This window comes from Colobus angolensis, unplaced genomic scaffold (assembly GCF_000951035.1).
Source record: "Colobus angolensis palliatus isolate OR3802 unplaced genomic scaffold, Cang.pa_1.0 Scaffold14, whole genome shotgun sequence".
In the NCBI taxonomy this organism is placed as follows: Eukaryota; Metazoa; Chordata; class Mammalia; order Primates; family Cercopithecidae; genus Colobus; species Colobus angolensis.
This window is the reverse complement of record NW_012114488.1, coordinates 15456087-15470536: the sequence shown is the minus strand read 5'-3', so window position 1 is coordinate 15470536 and position 14450 is coordinate 15456087. Positions and strand designations below refer to the sequence as shown.

At 49.2% G+C, this 14450-nt stretch overlaps 1 protein-coding gene across 1 annotated transcript in view; it reads right to left on the bottom strand.

Moving 5' to 3' along the window:
- Positions 1-14450, bottom strand: part of AGPAT4 (1-acylglycerol-3-phosphate O-acyltransferase 4) — a 155645-nt gene that overhangs the window by 10439 nt on the left and 130756 nt on the right. The window contains exons 6-8 of the mRNA XM_011934983.1: positions 14337-14439; positions 11672-11747; positions 5621-5819 (exon numbers count right to left, since the gene is read on the bottom strand). Of these exons, the coding sequence (XP_011790373.1) occupies positions 5621-5819; positions 11672-11747; positions 14337-14439 (378 nt within the window). The remainder of the gene's footprint in view (positions 1-5620; positions 5820-11671; positions 11748-14336; positions 14440-14450) is intronic.

Here is a 14450-nt window from a genome sequence, read left to right as displayed (position 1 = left end):
GAGGGGGTAGTCAGAGTACATGTCCCTTTTTCACTGGCTGACCTTGCCAAAATTGAGAAGCGCTTAGGTGATTTCTCAGCTAATCCTACCATATACATAAAGGAATTTAGATACCTTTGTCAGGCCTATGACTTAACTTGGCATGACCTCCAGGTGATCCTAACTTCTACCCTAAACCCTGAGGAGCAAGAGCGCATCCTAGCAGCCGCCAGGCAGCACGCTAACCAACTATATTTAACTGACGCCGCCATTCCACTAGGGGAGCAAGCAGTTCCCTCGGCAGACCCAGACTGAGACTACCAAGTAGGCCAGCCTGGGCGCCGTAGGCGAGACGTAATGGTCCAGTGTTTGTTGGCTGGTATGCAAGCAGCCTCAAACAAAACTGTAAATTTTAACAAATTAAAAGAAATTATTCAAAATCTGGAAGAAAATCCAGCCACATTTTTGAATAGGCTGACTGAGGTTCTAACCCAATATACCCGGTTAGATCCGGCCTCCCCCACAGGGGCCACCATTTTGGCGTCTTATTTCATTTCTCAATCAGCTCCTGACATTCGTAAAAAACTTCAAAAGGTAGAGGATGGTCCTCAGACATCAATACGAGACCTAGTTAAATTAGCCTTTAAGGTTTATAACTCCAGAGAGGAGACGGCTGAGGCACAGCAGCAGGCTCGCCTCAAACAGAAAGTACAGCTCCTAGCAGCGGCTTTACAGCCCAGTCGTACCCCCAGACCAGAGAGCACACACCCCGCAGACTCCAAGGCTACAAAAGGAGCCTGCTATAGGTGCGACAAGGCAGGACACTATGCCAACAGGTGTCCACAAGGTCCCCGAGCCCCAACGCAGCCTTGCTATAAGTGCAAGGCGTCAGGACATTGGGCCAGTGAATGTCCTAACCCTCATCCACCAGCAACCCCCTGCCCTGCTTGCCAACAGGAAGGACACTGGAAGTCTGATTGCCCCACCCTGGGAACAGGTGCCGCGTCTCAATGTGACCCCCTTTCCCAGGATCCTGGGAGCTCCTTCCAGCTCCTACATTTGGACGACGACAACTGAAGGTGCCGAGACTCGGGGACCCCCATCACCCTCGCTGAGCTGTGGGTAACTCTCCTGGTAGCGGGTAAGACAATTTTTTAATGGACAGCGGGGCTACCTATTCTGTTTTGCCGTCCTTCTCTGGACCTAGCCTTCCATCCAATATCTCTGTAGTAGGAGTGGACAGAAAGCCATCCACTCCACAAAAAAACTCCACTCCTTAATTGCTGCCTGGCTAACAACTACTTTGCACACTCGTTCCTCATTATACCTTCATGCCCTATTCCCCTTACTAGGTCGAGACATTTTAAGCACCTTAAAGGCCTCCATATTCATTCCCACCAACCCATCCACTTCCCTTCAACCCCCTCACAACCTGTTGCTCATGCTTTGTGCAGGCGCACACGCTCCTCCTCTGTCGCCCCCACCCCCCATCTTCCCTATTTCTGTACACCCTCAAGTGTGGGACACTTCCACCCCGGTCATAGTGGCCCACCACCCACCAGTTCTTGTCAAGCTCAAAGATCCCACTCGTTTCCCAAACCACCCCCAATTCTCTCTCTCTCCGACACATCTGCAAGGTTTAAAGCCAATTATCACGCGACTACTTAGCCAACATATTCTTGTCCGCACACATTCCCCCTGTAACACTCCAATACTTCCAGTTAAGAAGGCAGACAGAACGTATAGGTTAGTACAGGATCTTTGGCTAGTCAATGAGGCCACCCGTCCCACGCACCCTGTAGTTCCCAACCCTTACACCCTTCTGTCCCATATCCCCACCAATTCTACTTATTTTACTGTGCTAGACCTTAAGGATGCTTTCTTTACCATACCGTTGCACACAGACTGCCAGTTCCTTTTTGCTTTCACATGGGAGGACCCAGACACACATACCTCCACTCAACTGACGTGGACAGTCCTCCCACAAGGGTTCCGGGACAGCCCCCATTTCTTCAGTCAGGCCTTACCAAAAGACCTTGCCTCCTGCCCCCTCATTAATAGCAAAGTTCTGCAGTATGTAGATGATCTCCTAATCTATAGCGCTACCAAACAAGACTCTCTTCTAGACACTGCAACTCTCCTCAACCATTTAGGCTCACTAGGTTATAGAGTATCTAAACACAAGGCTTAAATTTCTTGCCAAACCGTCATATACTTAGGAATCGAAATCACCCCAACAACCCGGTCACTAACTACCGACCGTATGGCCCTAATACGAAACCTTCTTCCCCCTCAAAATGCAGAAGAAATTCAGTCCTTCCTAGGTCTAATAGGTTTCTTCAGACATTGGATCTCCAATTTTGGAATCTTAGCCAAACCTTTATACACCACAGTTAAAGAAACCCCACATGGGCCTTTGTCCAACCCCAAGTTAATCTCGACTCATTTCACCCGCTTAAAAGCTTGCCTTCTCTCACAACCCACTCTCTCACTGCCTGATTTCCAGCATCCCTTCCAACTCTTTACAGATGAAAGGCAGAAAGTGGCAGTTGGTCTTTTAGCCCAGCCTGTCGGCAGTACCCACCGCCCTGTGGCCTATCTAGCCAAACAACTAGACCCAACTGTACAAGGCTGACAACCCTGTCTGCGTGCGTTAGCAGCGGCAGCCTGCCTGACCCAGGAAGCAAAAAAGCTCATTAGAGGCAGTAATTTAACAGTCCTCTCCACACACTGTCTTCAGGATCTCATTTCTCATAAAAGTATTAGCCACTTAACTCCATCCCGGCTCCAACTTTTCCGTCTCTTATTCATAGAAGACCCCACTGTTACTTTAGAAGTTTGCTCCTCTTTAAATCCAGCCACTTTGCTGCCAGACCCTCTTAAACCACCCCATACTAAACATTCTTGTCCTGAGGTCCTGGAGCCTCAACCCCCCAGCCACCTACACTTGCATGACCAGCCCCTTCAGAATGCAAAACTAACCCTATTTGTAGATGGCAGCTCCTTTATCAACCCTCAAGGAAACAGGCAGGATATGCAGTAGTTACCTCCTCCAGTTTTAGAGGCAAAACCCCTACCACAAGGGACCACATCACAGCAGGCAGAACTCACTGCACTAACCAAGGCACTTCTCCTATCAAAAGGAAAAACAGTAAACATATACACAGATTCTAAATATGCTTTTCTAATCGCACACACCCATTCAGTCATCTGGAAAGAGAGAGGGTTTTTAACCACCGGCGGTACCCCTATTATCAACAAAAACCAAATACGCAAACTACTAGATGCACTGTCGGCACCTTCCAGGGTAGCCATTATACATTGTAAAGGGCACCAAACTTCATCTAACCCGGTAGCAGCTGGCAACAATTTTGCTGACGTCACTGCCAAGTCAGCCACCGGATTTTCCACCCCCAAGCCTCCTTCTGTCTGTTTTCTCTCCCCCCAGTATGCCCCTAATTACACTCAGGAAGAAAAGGCTAAGCTATTACAAAATCCAACAGCCAAACTAACTACAGATGACTGGATATATATTAATAACAAATTAGTTATTCCTGAAACACAACTCCATACCATTCTAACAGACGTACATAATTCTTTACATATAGGACCCAAAGCCTTATACAATTTTCTAAAACCCCTCCTCCATTGTCCAACACTACTACAAAAACACTTACTTACAATCAACCAGCAGTGCTCTACCTGCCTAAAGGCAAATCCTCAAGGCGCATTGCGTAATCCCCATCCCAGCCATCAACTCAGAGGACACCAACCAGGCGAAGATTGGCAAATTGATTTCACACATATGCCAAGACATAAAAAATTCAAATACCTCTTAACCCTTGTGGACACCTTTTCAGGGTGGATAGAGGCCTATCCCACCACAGGAGAAACCGCTAACATTGTTGCCTCAATACTCACTGAACATATTATCCCTAGGTTTGGCCTCCCAGTCACTCTTCAATCCGACAACGGTCCAGAATTCATCGCCAAGGTAGTCCAACAGGTGGCAGCCCTCCTACACATCACCTGGAAACTCCACATCCCTTATAGGCCTCAGTCTTCTGGTAAGGTGGAAAAGGCTAATGGACTCATCAAACAACAACAGCTCACCAAACTCTAAATCGAAACCCGGCAGTCGTGGGTAACTCTCCTTCCTTTAGCCCTGACCCGGCTGCGGGGTCAGGGCTAAAGGAAGCACCTCGAAGCCCAACAGGCCTCAGTCCGTTTGAATTAGTCTACGGACGGCCCCTAACCCTCCAGCAAATACCTTCCCTGCCCGCCCCTTTGGCGAACTACCTCCCATATCTCACTCTTCTCAGACAACTCCTAAGACAACACACTGAGTTACCATACCCTCCTCCAACAGACGCTTACAACCCACATCTCTCCCTCAGTCCCAGAGACCAAGTATACATAAAAGATATCCAAGCCAAAGACTTACAGCCCAAGTGGAAAGGCCCATACACTGTCCTCCTGTCTACACATACAGCAGCAAAACTCCTAGGACACACGCATTGGATTCATATTTCCCAGCTAAAAAGGGCCCCCACCAAAAGCAATCAGTGGAAATCAGTTCAACCTTCCCCCACTTGCCTCAAACTTACTAAATTTTCTTAACTGTCTCATACTCCTCAACCTTGCCAGGACCATCCTTCTGGGTTTTGCCCATATTCCAACAAATGCTTCCATTTCTCATTCCTATACTAATACTGTGCTTTATTTTATGTTTCGCCCCCATTTTGATCAAATTTCTCCGTGCCAAGATTCAAGAAATCACTCGCGTCACCTTCAACCAAATGCTGCTTCATCTGTACGTCCAAATACCAACCATAGGCCCCGACCTTAACAACGCCCCTTAAGAGCAGGAAGTAGCCAGACCACGGCGCCCCTTATCACTATTATCAATAAAAGGTTGGACTGTTTGGACGAACGGAGGCAAGATGGCGCACTTCCAGGTTCTTCATCACCAACTTTTCCCGCGCGCGCGAAAATGCAGCCAGCGCCCGGGAAGGTGCAGACCAATCAGGCATACGCCAGGTAATATTAATCTGAAGAGACCAAGATTCACCTGGTCACACCTACGGCACGCCCCCCCCCCCCCCCCCACACGTCCATGCCCCGCCTATTGCCCTTTCACTCCTAGAAAAGCTGCTCCCAGCGAGCGCGCCACGTGGGCTTCCTCAGCCCCCATTCTTGTCGGGACTGCATCAGGAACTCCGCCCGAGAGCTCCACTGGGCGACTCTCTCGGCCTCCTTTGCCGGAGGCCGACAGATCTCACCCCCACACCTTCTTCCCTGAAGCTGGGTGACCAAAAATAAATTTGCAGTTTTGTTCCTAGCCTTGCCTACTTGCTGGTTCTTTTGTGCTTGCTCTGGTGGTCTTAGAAAAACAAATCAGTGTGGAATCCAGCCCCAGGTGGGAGGCTGGACCATCCAGGCTGCGGAGTGGGTCCTAGGCCTGGTATTCGAGGGCCTCGTACTCATCCTGAAGTCTTAACTTTTCCCTGTGATTTGCAAGCTCAGCCTGCTCCTCATCTATGGCACAACTGCCTACACAGATGGCCTTGGTCCCAGCCCTGATGCCACCTCTCCCAGGGTGGTGCTGTTAGCACCCACCAGCCCCTTGCCCTCCACTCACCCACGAAGAAGACAAGGATGAAGCTGGCCAGCGTCAGGGAAGACCCGCTTCTGATCATGCTGACCAGGAACTGGAAGAAAGGGTAGAGCACCAGCGAGGCCCAAAACAGCCAGTTCACGAGGGTCCAGGGCCGCCGGGGGGGCACCATGGGCGTCTCTGGGAAGGTGCCTGTCCTGTAGTACTCCTCTTGAAAGGCATCCTGGGGGACAGGAAAGAGGACCCTCAGACATCACACGGGGCTCAGTGGCAGGTCCCTCCCGAGGCCCCGCTTCCAAGGGAATCGCAGAGATACACGGGTGCCACGGGGGCTCAGCAGAACTGGGGTCTGTGGCTCCTTCCAGAAAGCACTTTGTAGGCAGCTGCTGTCTTCTCAATGCTGCATCTGGCCGCCCCTCCCACAGGGGCACTGGGAGAGGCAGGGCCGCTGCAGCTGTCACTGAGTGCAGGGTGTGTAGCATGAGGCCTGGCCTCAGGCCAGCCTGGGCTGGGGCTGGGATCCACCCTCTGTGGGCAGGCGCCTGCATCCCTGAGCCCAGGCCCCAGTCTGTCTGATGGGGCAGCAGTGCCTTCCACAACAGGTCAGCTGCTGCCCCGAAGCTGCCCACAGGGGACACTCCGTGGAGACCTGGCTCGCAGTCAGGAGGAGCTCACCACATAGCCCGGCCCGGCACATGCCCTGCCTTCCTGGCCTCCACAGCCAGTTCACCTCGGCTCCTGCGGGGCAGCCCACCCACACCTACCACCCTGTTGGCCACTGGAGGGCTCTGAGGGCCGTGATTCAAGGCATCATGAATGACGAAAGCTTGAGGGCTGCTGGGTATGGCTCTCGGAGGTGACAGCAAACTCAGGACTGGGTGTCCAGGGTGACTCTTCTAAGTGACTGTCAGACCGTGGAAAAGGTAAACAGGCTCATGTCCTCCTGCTAAGCAGATTCTTAGTGGGAACCACGTACTCATCCACATCCACCCCCAGGGTGTGTGTGTCACGAACAGCCTGCAGAGCAGCTACTCCAGAGCCCTCATGGCGCTCCTTGCAGTCCCTGGGTGAGAACAGGGGACTCACGGCCCCACGTAAATGCACTGCAAAAGAACGCGGTGACCCTTCCCTGGGTGTCTCATGTCACGGAGCTCCCGCTCAGGGACTGGGGCTCAGCCACAAGGAGCTGCTGGATATAAGGGAGGGACCCAGGAACCTGACAGTCAGCAGGAGTGCTCAAGCAGCTGGGAGCTGGGCTGAGCCAGGACCTGGGGGGAACAAGGGGCTGTGGCACCAGGATTCCCACTGGCCCATCTAAGGGCAGGTCCTGGCCGTGAGGGGGGTCCAGGGCAGGAGCCACCTCCAGGGAGCAGAGCTGAGCCAGGCAGCCACAGGGGGTTGCCTGGGTTGTATTGTGGGCGGCTGCCTCAGCTATTGTAAAAGCTGCACATGGCTGATAGCATGCACGCCACACAAAAACAGGTGTGGGTCATGGTGAGGCACAGTTTGTGTCCCATAAACTAGCCTAGTAACGTCCCAGTTCTCTAAGGAGTCGAATTTTCTGAAAAATGAGCTTCCATATAATTGAAACTTACACTACCTTAAATGCTGAATATTTTCCTTTAACAATTTGAGATAGAAAAGTCTAAAGTATCTCATACTTTTCTTCTTTTCCATTCAGGGTATACTGAATCATAGGCTTTCTTGGCCTCTCAGAGTCACTTTTCATACTAGTCCACACACTAATTAGGCCGTTTTGGAAGGAGAATCCCCAACTCCTTCCCTGGGCAGTTCAGGTGCCTCTGCTCTGCCCTCGGCCCCCTGCAGCCCATTAACAAGCCTGGTCTGAAGTGTCACTTGTTGCATGACTCTGCTCTTGGACATCGGCCAAGGGAAGGCGTGGGGGCTCTCGGGAAGTCACATCATCAAGCAGTTGAAGAACAATCGACGTGTGTGCCAAGCACTCCCACCCTCAAGCAGTGAGAGCGATCAGAGGGTGGAGGAGACAAGGAGGTGAGCACCATGACAGTCAGGAGCACGGGCAATGCCCAGAGAGGTGGCATCCGACTCTGCCAGGGTAGGAAGCAGCACTCGCCTGCCCACCAGAACGGGGTGATTTTCTTATCCCAGGTTGGGGCCACAGGGCACCTGATAACTAGACAAGGTGGGTGATATTTTGTGCCTTGTTTAAAAAAAAAAAAAACAGCTTTCTTAAGGTGTCATTTACATGGCATAGAACTCACCCATTTTTAAAAATTGGCAAATGTGGCTTTTGAAATTATTTTCCTTAACAGTCTTTTTAGTACTTTTTTATAGTAATATCACAAAGGGGAACTCACCTTTTCTGTCTTGTTTCCAGAAAGACATTTGCTAGGCCAAGATTTTTTTATTTGCACCTCTTGCAAGAAGGAAAAAGCACTCCCTTTTCTAGGAGCCACAGAACTCAGAACTTCCCATTCACTTTATGTTTTTATTTTTTGAGACAGAGTCTCACTCTGTCGCACAGGCTGGAGTGCAATAGCACAATCTCCTCTCACTGCAACCTCCACCTCCCAGGTTCAAGTGATCTCCCGCTTCAGCCTCCTGAGCACCTGGTATTACAGGCACCTGCCATCATGCCCAGCTAATTTTTGGAGAGATGGGGTTTTACCATGTTGGCCAGGCTGGTCTTGAACTCCTGACCTCAGGTGATCCTCCCGTCTCAGCCTCACAAAGTGTTGGGATTATAGGTGTGAGCCACCGCGCCCAGCCCGATTCACTTTAAAGTTTTGTCTGTGGTTTAAAACACTAACTCTCACCCCCTCCCCTCACTTATGGCCCCTGACATTGCCACAGGACCTCCCATCGACTGTCACGGAGAGAACAACACGGCCAGCTCCGGCCAGACTCCAGGTTCTGGCAGTAGAATGTCCATGGCCGATCTTGGTCATGAACCCATTTTGTAATAAAATTTGCCCCACAGGGAAAGGACTGATGTTTTTTGTTTCTGTGTGTTACTGTGTGGCATAGTATAAAGTTGGAACTAGGAAATGTAGTCGCTGAACGAAGGAGAGTTGGTTTGTTTCCAGAAAGAAGCATCAGCCCACAAGCTGAAGAGGACGAGATCCTATTGAGAGGCGGCAGATCCCCGAACAAACACCCACTGCGGCCCGTGACAAAGGCACTTGGGAGGAGGCGTGCGGAGACGTCCATACAGCACACCCGCTCAGCTTTCCCAGGCACTCAGCTCAGCAAAGAAATTGTGTCTTAGGGCAGAATTAAGGAGAAGAAAGGAGGGAGAAAAGGACAGGGGCAAGAACAGGAAAGAACAAAGAATAGAAGAGAAAGTTGGGGAACAGAAAGGAAGAAGTAGTTCCTCTTAGTCAGCAAGTCTGGGTGGAGAGAGGCTCTGTGAGGAGCACTCGCAAACCTTGACCTCAGCACGCAGACATCACCCGAGTGCACGGCCAGGACTTGCAAAGGACTTACCATGGGGGCGAAGCCTTGAGGCTCCCTGCTGCCCTTCTAAGGAGCAGTACCCTTATGGTTTAAATAAAAAAAACAATTGGCCAGGCACGGTGGCTCAAGCCTGTAATCACAGCACTTTGGGAGGCCGAGTCGGGCGAATCACGAGGTCAGGAGATCGAGACCATCCTGGCTAACATGGTGAAACCCCGTCTCTACTAAAAAATACAAAAAACTAGCCAGGTGAAGGTGGCCGGCGCCTGTAGTCCCAGCTACTCAGGAGGCTGAGGCAGGAGAATGGCGGGAACCCGGGAGGCGGAGCTTGCAGTGAGCTGAGATCCGGCCACTGCACTCCAGCCTGGGTGACAGAGCGAGACTCCGTCTCAAAAAAAAAAAAAAAACAAAAAACAATTGCCAGTCCCAAAAATGGTTCTTGTCCTTGAAGGTGAGGAGCAGAAGACCACAGTGTTTTCCACGGGCCACCATGCCTGCACCCCGAGCTCTGCACCCACCCAGAGCTGCTTCCGACCTTGGCCTCCAGAAGACAGCTCTGAATGTAGCTTTTTTTCACTTATTTCTCTTTAGAGACAGGGTCTTACTCTGTTGCCCAGGCTGGAGTGCAGTGGCGCAATCATAGCTCACAGCAACCTTGAACTTCTAGGCTCAAGTGATCCTCCCACTTCAGCTTCCCCAGTAGCTGGAACTACAGGTGTGGACCACTAGGCGCAGCTAACTTGTAAATTTTTTTGTAGACAGGGGTTCTCATTTCGTTGCCCAGACTGGTCACAAACCTGGGCGACCTCTGGCCACAAGTGATCCTCCAGCCTCAGCCTCCCAAAGTGCTTACTCCCAAAGGGATTACTGGCAAGAGCCACTGTGCCCAGCCTCACCTATTTCTTAATGTGCACCATTAATGGCCAATTTATAGTCCCTTCTGCAAATGTCAAATTACAACCTGAAGAAGTACTTTAAGTTAGAAATGAAAAGTTAGAATCTGTTCACCCCATACAATTAAGAAACCATGATGGCTATTGTGACCTCCCTGGAAAAAAGGGGTTCTGAGGTTGTAGGTTCAGCCTGAGAGCGAGTTCATTTGGGAACTGCTTTTTCCACAGAAGATCACACAAGGTCATGAATGGTTTCTCAAAGCCTTCAAACAATAGGAGTCCCAAATGCTGACAAGCAAGAAATATTGTGTATTTTTCATAAAGCTAAATCAGGTCAACTCAAAGGATGGCCCTGTTTTCAGAGATGATGCCTTTCCCATATTAAATAATTGTGTCACTGGTAGGTGGCGAGTTTCTCTTATGCTTGGAAAGACCAGAATGTTGGCACACCTCTATTGGCTGCCTGCCATCCCCTCCCATTTTGCAGAAACTTTACCTGTCTATGAAATTGAAAAGTCAGAGAACTACTGCCCTAAAATCCCAAGGTCAAAATCAACAGAATTGTCTTTTGACTTACACCACACTTCTGACTGAAAGGGTGATCATTAAAATGAAATTCTACTTTGAGAAGCTTGGTGGGGCACCCAGATTTGGGGCAAGTAAAGCTTTAGATCTAGGCTCCTAGCAAAATAGGCTGATACAGAAAGGAATTGTCCCTTGACGTCTCTTCACCACTCTGCTTGGAGGAACCATGCACCACTTCCCCTTACTGCTCAGCGATCTTCTCGGAAAGGAAAAGGGCCAGCCTCCCAGGTCCGCTCACAGACACATACTGCTTAGAGAACCCGGTGTCGTCCCAGCCCTGCACGGATAGAGAAAGGGCCTGGGCTCCAGCACCTGGCTTTGATCGGTGAGCTGGAAAACTGGGTAAATCACTTCATCCTTCGGACCTTAACTTCCTCATCAGTAGTGTAAGAGCTTTGGAGTAGATGATCATTTTGAGAACCCTTCCAAGTTGAACACTATCATTGAAATGTAAACATAGTTTAGAGGAAAACATCGTAAGAGACTTTAACAAGAAGGAGATGTGCCTCTTGGTTTACATGATGACCACAGTTCTGCCTGAACACAGGAGAGGAAGGGCCCATTGAGAAAAATCTCCTTTGCCTTGATGGATTTGAGGGCCCACATTTATTGTAGATTTGTTTGTGTGGCTCTTTACAAAAGAGGCTCATTTTCTAAACCTTTTCTTAGCATACTCTTCTTTCTGCTAAAAGTAACATTTTAGGCTGGGTGTGGTGGCTCACGCCTGTCATCCCAGCACTTTGGGAGGCCAAGGCGGGCAGATTACAAGGTCAGGAGATCAAGACCATCCTGGCTAACACGGTGAAACCTCGTCTCTGCTAAAAATACAAAAAACTAGCCGGGCGAGGTGGCGGGCGCCTGTAGTCCCAGCTACTCAGGAGGCTGAGGCAGGAGAATGGCGGGAACCCGGGAGGTGAAGCTTGCAGTGAGCCGAGATAGTGCCACTGCACTCCAGCCTGGGTGACAGAGCAAGACTCTGTCTCAAAAAAAAAAAAAAAATTTGGCTACGTTCTTTATTTCCAAGAGAGGGTCAGCTCCGGACTCATGAATAACCGGCTCTGTGACGTCTCACCCACCGGAGAAAGGCCTGCTGCCACACAGCCACACGGCGCACCCACAGCTGCAACACGAACGGACCCCCGGCACCCAGTGCACTGACCTTCTCCTGGTAGAGCTTGTGCAGCCAGGCCGAACACCTGTCATCGTCTTCAGGGATGTCTTCCAGTGGGATCCTCCTGCAAAGGCAGAGAGTAGCTAGCAGGGAGGAGGTGATGCCTACCCCACAACATGCACTTTCCAGTAACGGTGCTGCCATTTTTTGTTTGTATCTAGGTAGCCTAAATAATGTGGAAGTGAAGAGAGTAATGCAAGTGATAGAAAGAAGGGGCGTTCCACATCCACACTGGAGAAACACAGGCCAAAATGCAATTATGATCCATGAAGGAAAAACCCAGGGTCCAATTCAATGACACAGACAGATGCTGTCAGAACAGGGGACACTTGCCTCATTCCATCTTCCCTCCCAACTCACAAAAAGGCCCCCAAAACCTGATTATTTGCCTCTTCCAAAGAGGACAACACTGCCTCAGTTTCCACATGAGACAATCCAATATACACAGAAGTGATGCATCAGAGACAAGATCCTAGTAATTTCTTCTTAGTCAAGTAACTGACTTCCTGGTAATGGCAGATTATCTCCCATCAAATGATTCCTGTGGCCTCTTGGTTAGCCTTGAGGCAGACTTTTTCTGCAAAAGTTTTGACAAGTCAGTGATGTGGATAGTGGGGAATTAAATTATTCCCAAATGCAAGTAGCCAGGGCATCTTCCCCAGGCTCCATGGCTCAGACAGGGGTCCAGAGTCACTGTACACCAGCGATAGCTCAGAGACTTGGGTGGCTGTAGGGACTGGTGCTGGCAAGGGTTTGCTACTCGATCATTTACAAAGAGCCCATACTGAACACGGGGAGGAGTCACTCTGCCACCTTTGCTGTTCCTACTTGTTCTCAGGTTGTTGGCTCTTGTGATTTCAAGGGACGTTCATTTATACTCAATTTTGTCCATGTCAAAGTCTGCATCTGGCTTGATTTCCCAGGTCATTTCACTCCCTTCTATGGCCTAAGAATATCTTAGTAAGAAGATTTTAGAGCTTATCTATCACACTAGAGTCTGTTAAGAGAATAAACGATGGGATTCCATCTTATAACAGATTACAGTGAGCGACTTCCTTTTCAAGGCAGTATTGTACAGAGGTAAGTTTTTCACATAATTAGAACTTACCCCATAAGCTCCTCCGGAAATATCCTTTCACCTTTTCTGTTCCTGTGCACACTGTACTTCTGTGAATCCTCTACTTCTTTGCTCTTTGATCTACTCTGCTTTGGAAATGAGATCTCTCAAGTCTGCATAATATTTCTTTATTTGGATAGTGGGAATGTAGTGAGTTTTGCCCTTTTCAGCAACTTGACATTATTGCCCTTGATGTTTCAGTGCTTTGTACTGACGTATGTTCAGAAAAATGCCTCCATCATTTTTAATGGGCAGCTACGACAAAAAGATGTGTGTTGAACAGCATCAATGCTAACCTTCCTCTGGGGTCAAGTATGTCATCTGGCTTCAGTGAGTGAATGCGCCAGTATCATTTTGGTGCTGATTCTCACACATGCTTTGGAGAGCTGCAGCTACCTGAGAGGTGAAATAATCTTCTACATGTCTTGGGGTTTTCCCAAATAACTGAGTCCAGCTGGCCACTGAGTGGAGCTCCTGCCAGCTGTCAGCAAACATGGGGAATAAAACCTCACTTTATTCCTAGGAGAAGGTCTAAAGGTCTCCTTCAGGCAGGTGGGTGATTCTCCTGCCTTCACATGCCACAGAACTGAGTCACAGGGCAGACTCTCGCCTGCACCATCAGACAAGAAGTCAGTGATGATGTCAATGCTGTCCTATTTTGATGGGAAAGCCAGAGTCATTTTTAGATCGGAAGCTACTTAACTTTGGCCGCCAGTCCACCAAAACATCTCCCAGGAAAGCTGGGACATTTGGTGTGGCCTGGTGGGAATGTAGGGCCCTGGATTTTCATGGGGCTGTTTGTAATGTGGCTTCCGTAAGGTCTTGAATCAGAAGGTTATACGCCCCTGGATTAGTTCTCCATTAGTGGGCATTTCAGATTCTCTTGATTAGCATTCAGAGAAGGTGACCCACAGCACAACAAACCAGTCCGGTCCCTGACCCCTGTCACTCTGGGTTTTAATGCGTGAATTGCCATTGTGTTTAGTATCTGCTGCACCTTCCAATTCTGTTTCCCACCGAAACAGAGGTGTTCGGCCCATTCTATAGGCAGGGAAGGAGAACTAGTTTGACTAATATGTTCTAGAAGTGTCTTCAATAAAATCACTAATAGCCTGGAACATAACACATAAGTAAGACACTGCAAAAGACTTTTGCATTTGTGTCTAGACTGCCTTATATAAATACACGTCTGTGTGTATTCCATATAGCAGACCCACCCACCACTCAAGAAAAGTGTCAATAACACATTCTCGTCACACCAACACCACAATAATTATAAAATATGGCCTTCCATGTGTTCCACCTGAGCTCTCTGAAACGGAAGAGTTGATTACAGAGGATCCAGAAAGAGCTGGGATGGAAGGAGGCTTCAGCAAATCATTCTCAACAGTAGGATGTGTCAAGTTCAATGCAAAACAGACTGCAAAGAAGTCAGTGTGACCCAGGGATCCCTGGAAGAAAGTCTCTAGGTCATTTGTGATGTGTTTACTTGGAAACAGGCACTGTCTTTTCTGGAAAGGAAACCATTCAACTTACCTAACATACAAATCTGCATGGTATTTCTTTCCGTTTAGGACTCCCAGCAGTGTTGGATTTTCATTATTTCTGAAATTGAGTGTACAGTCATATACAGCTGAAACTATAAAAAAT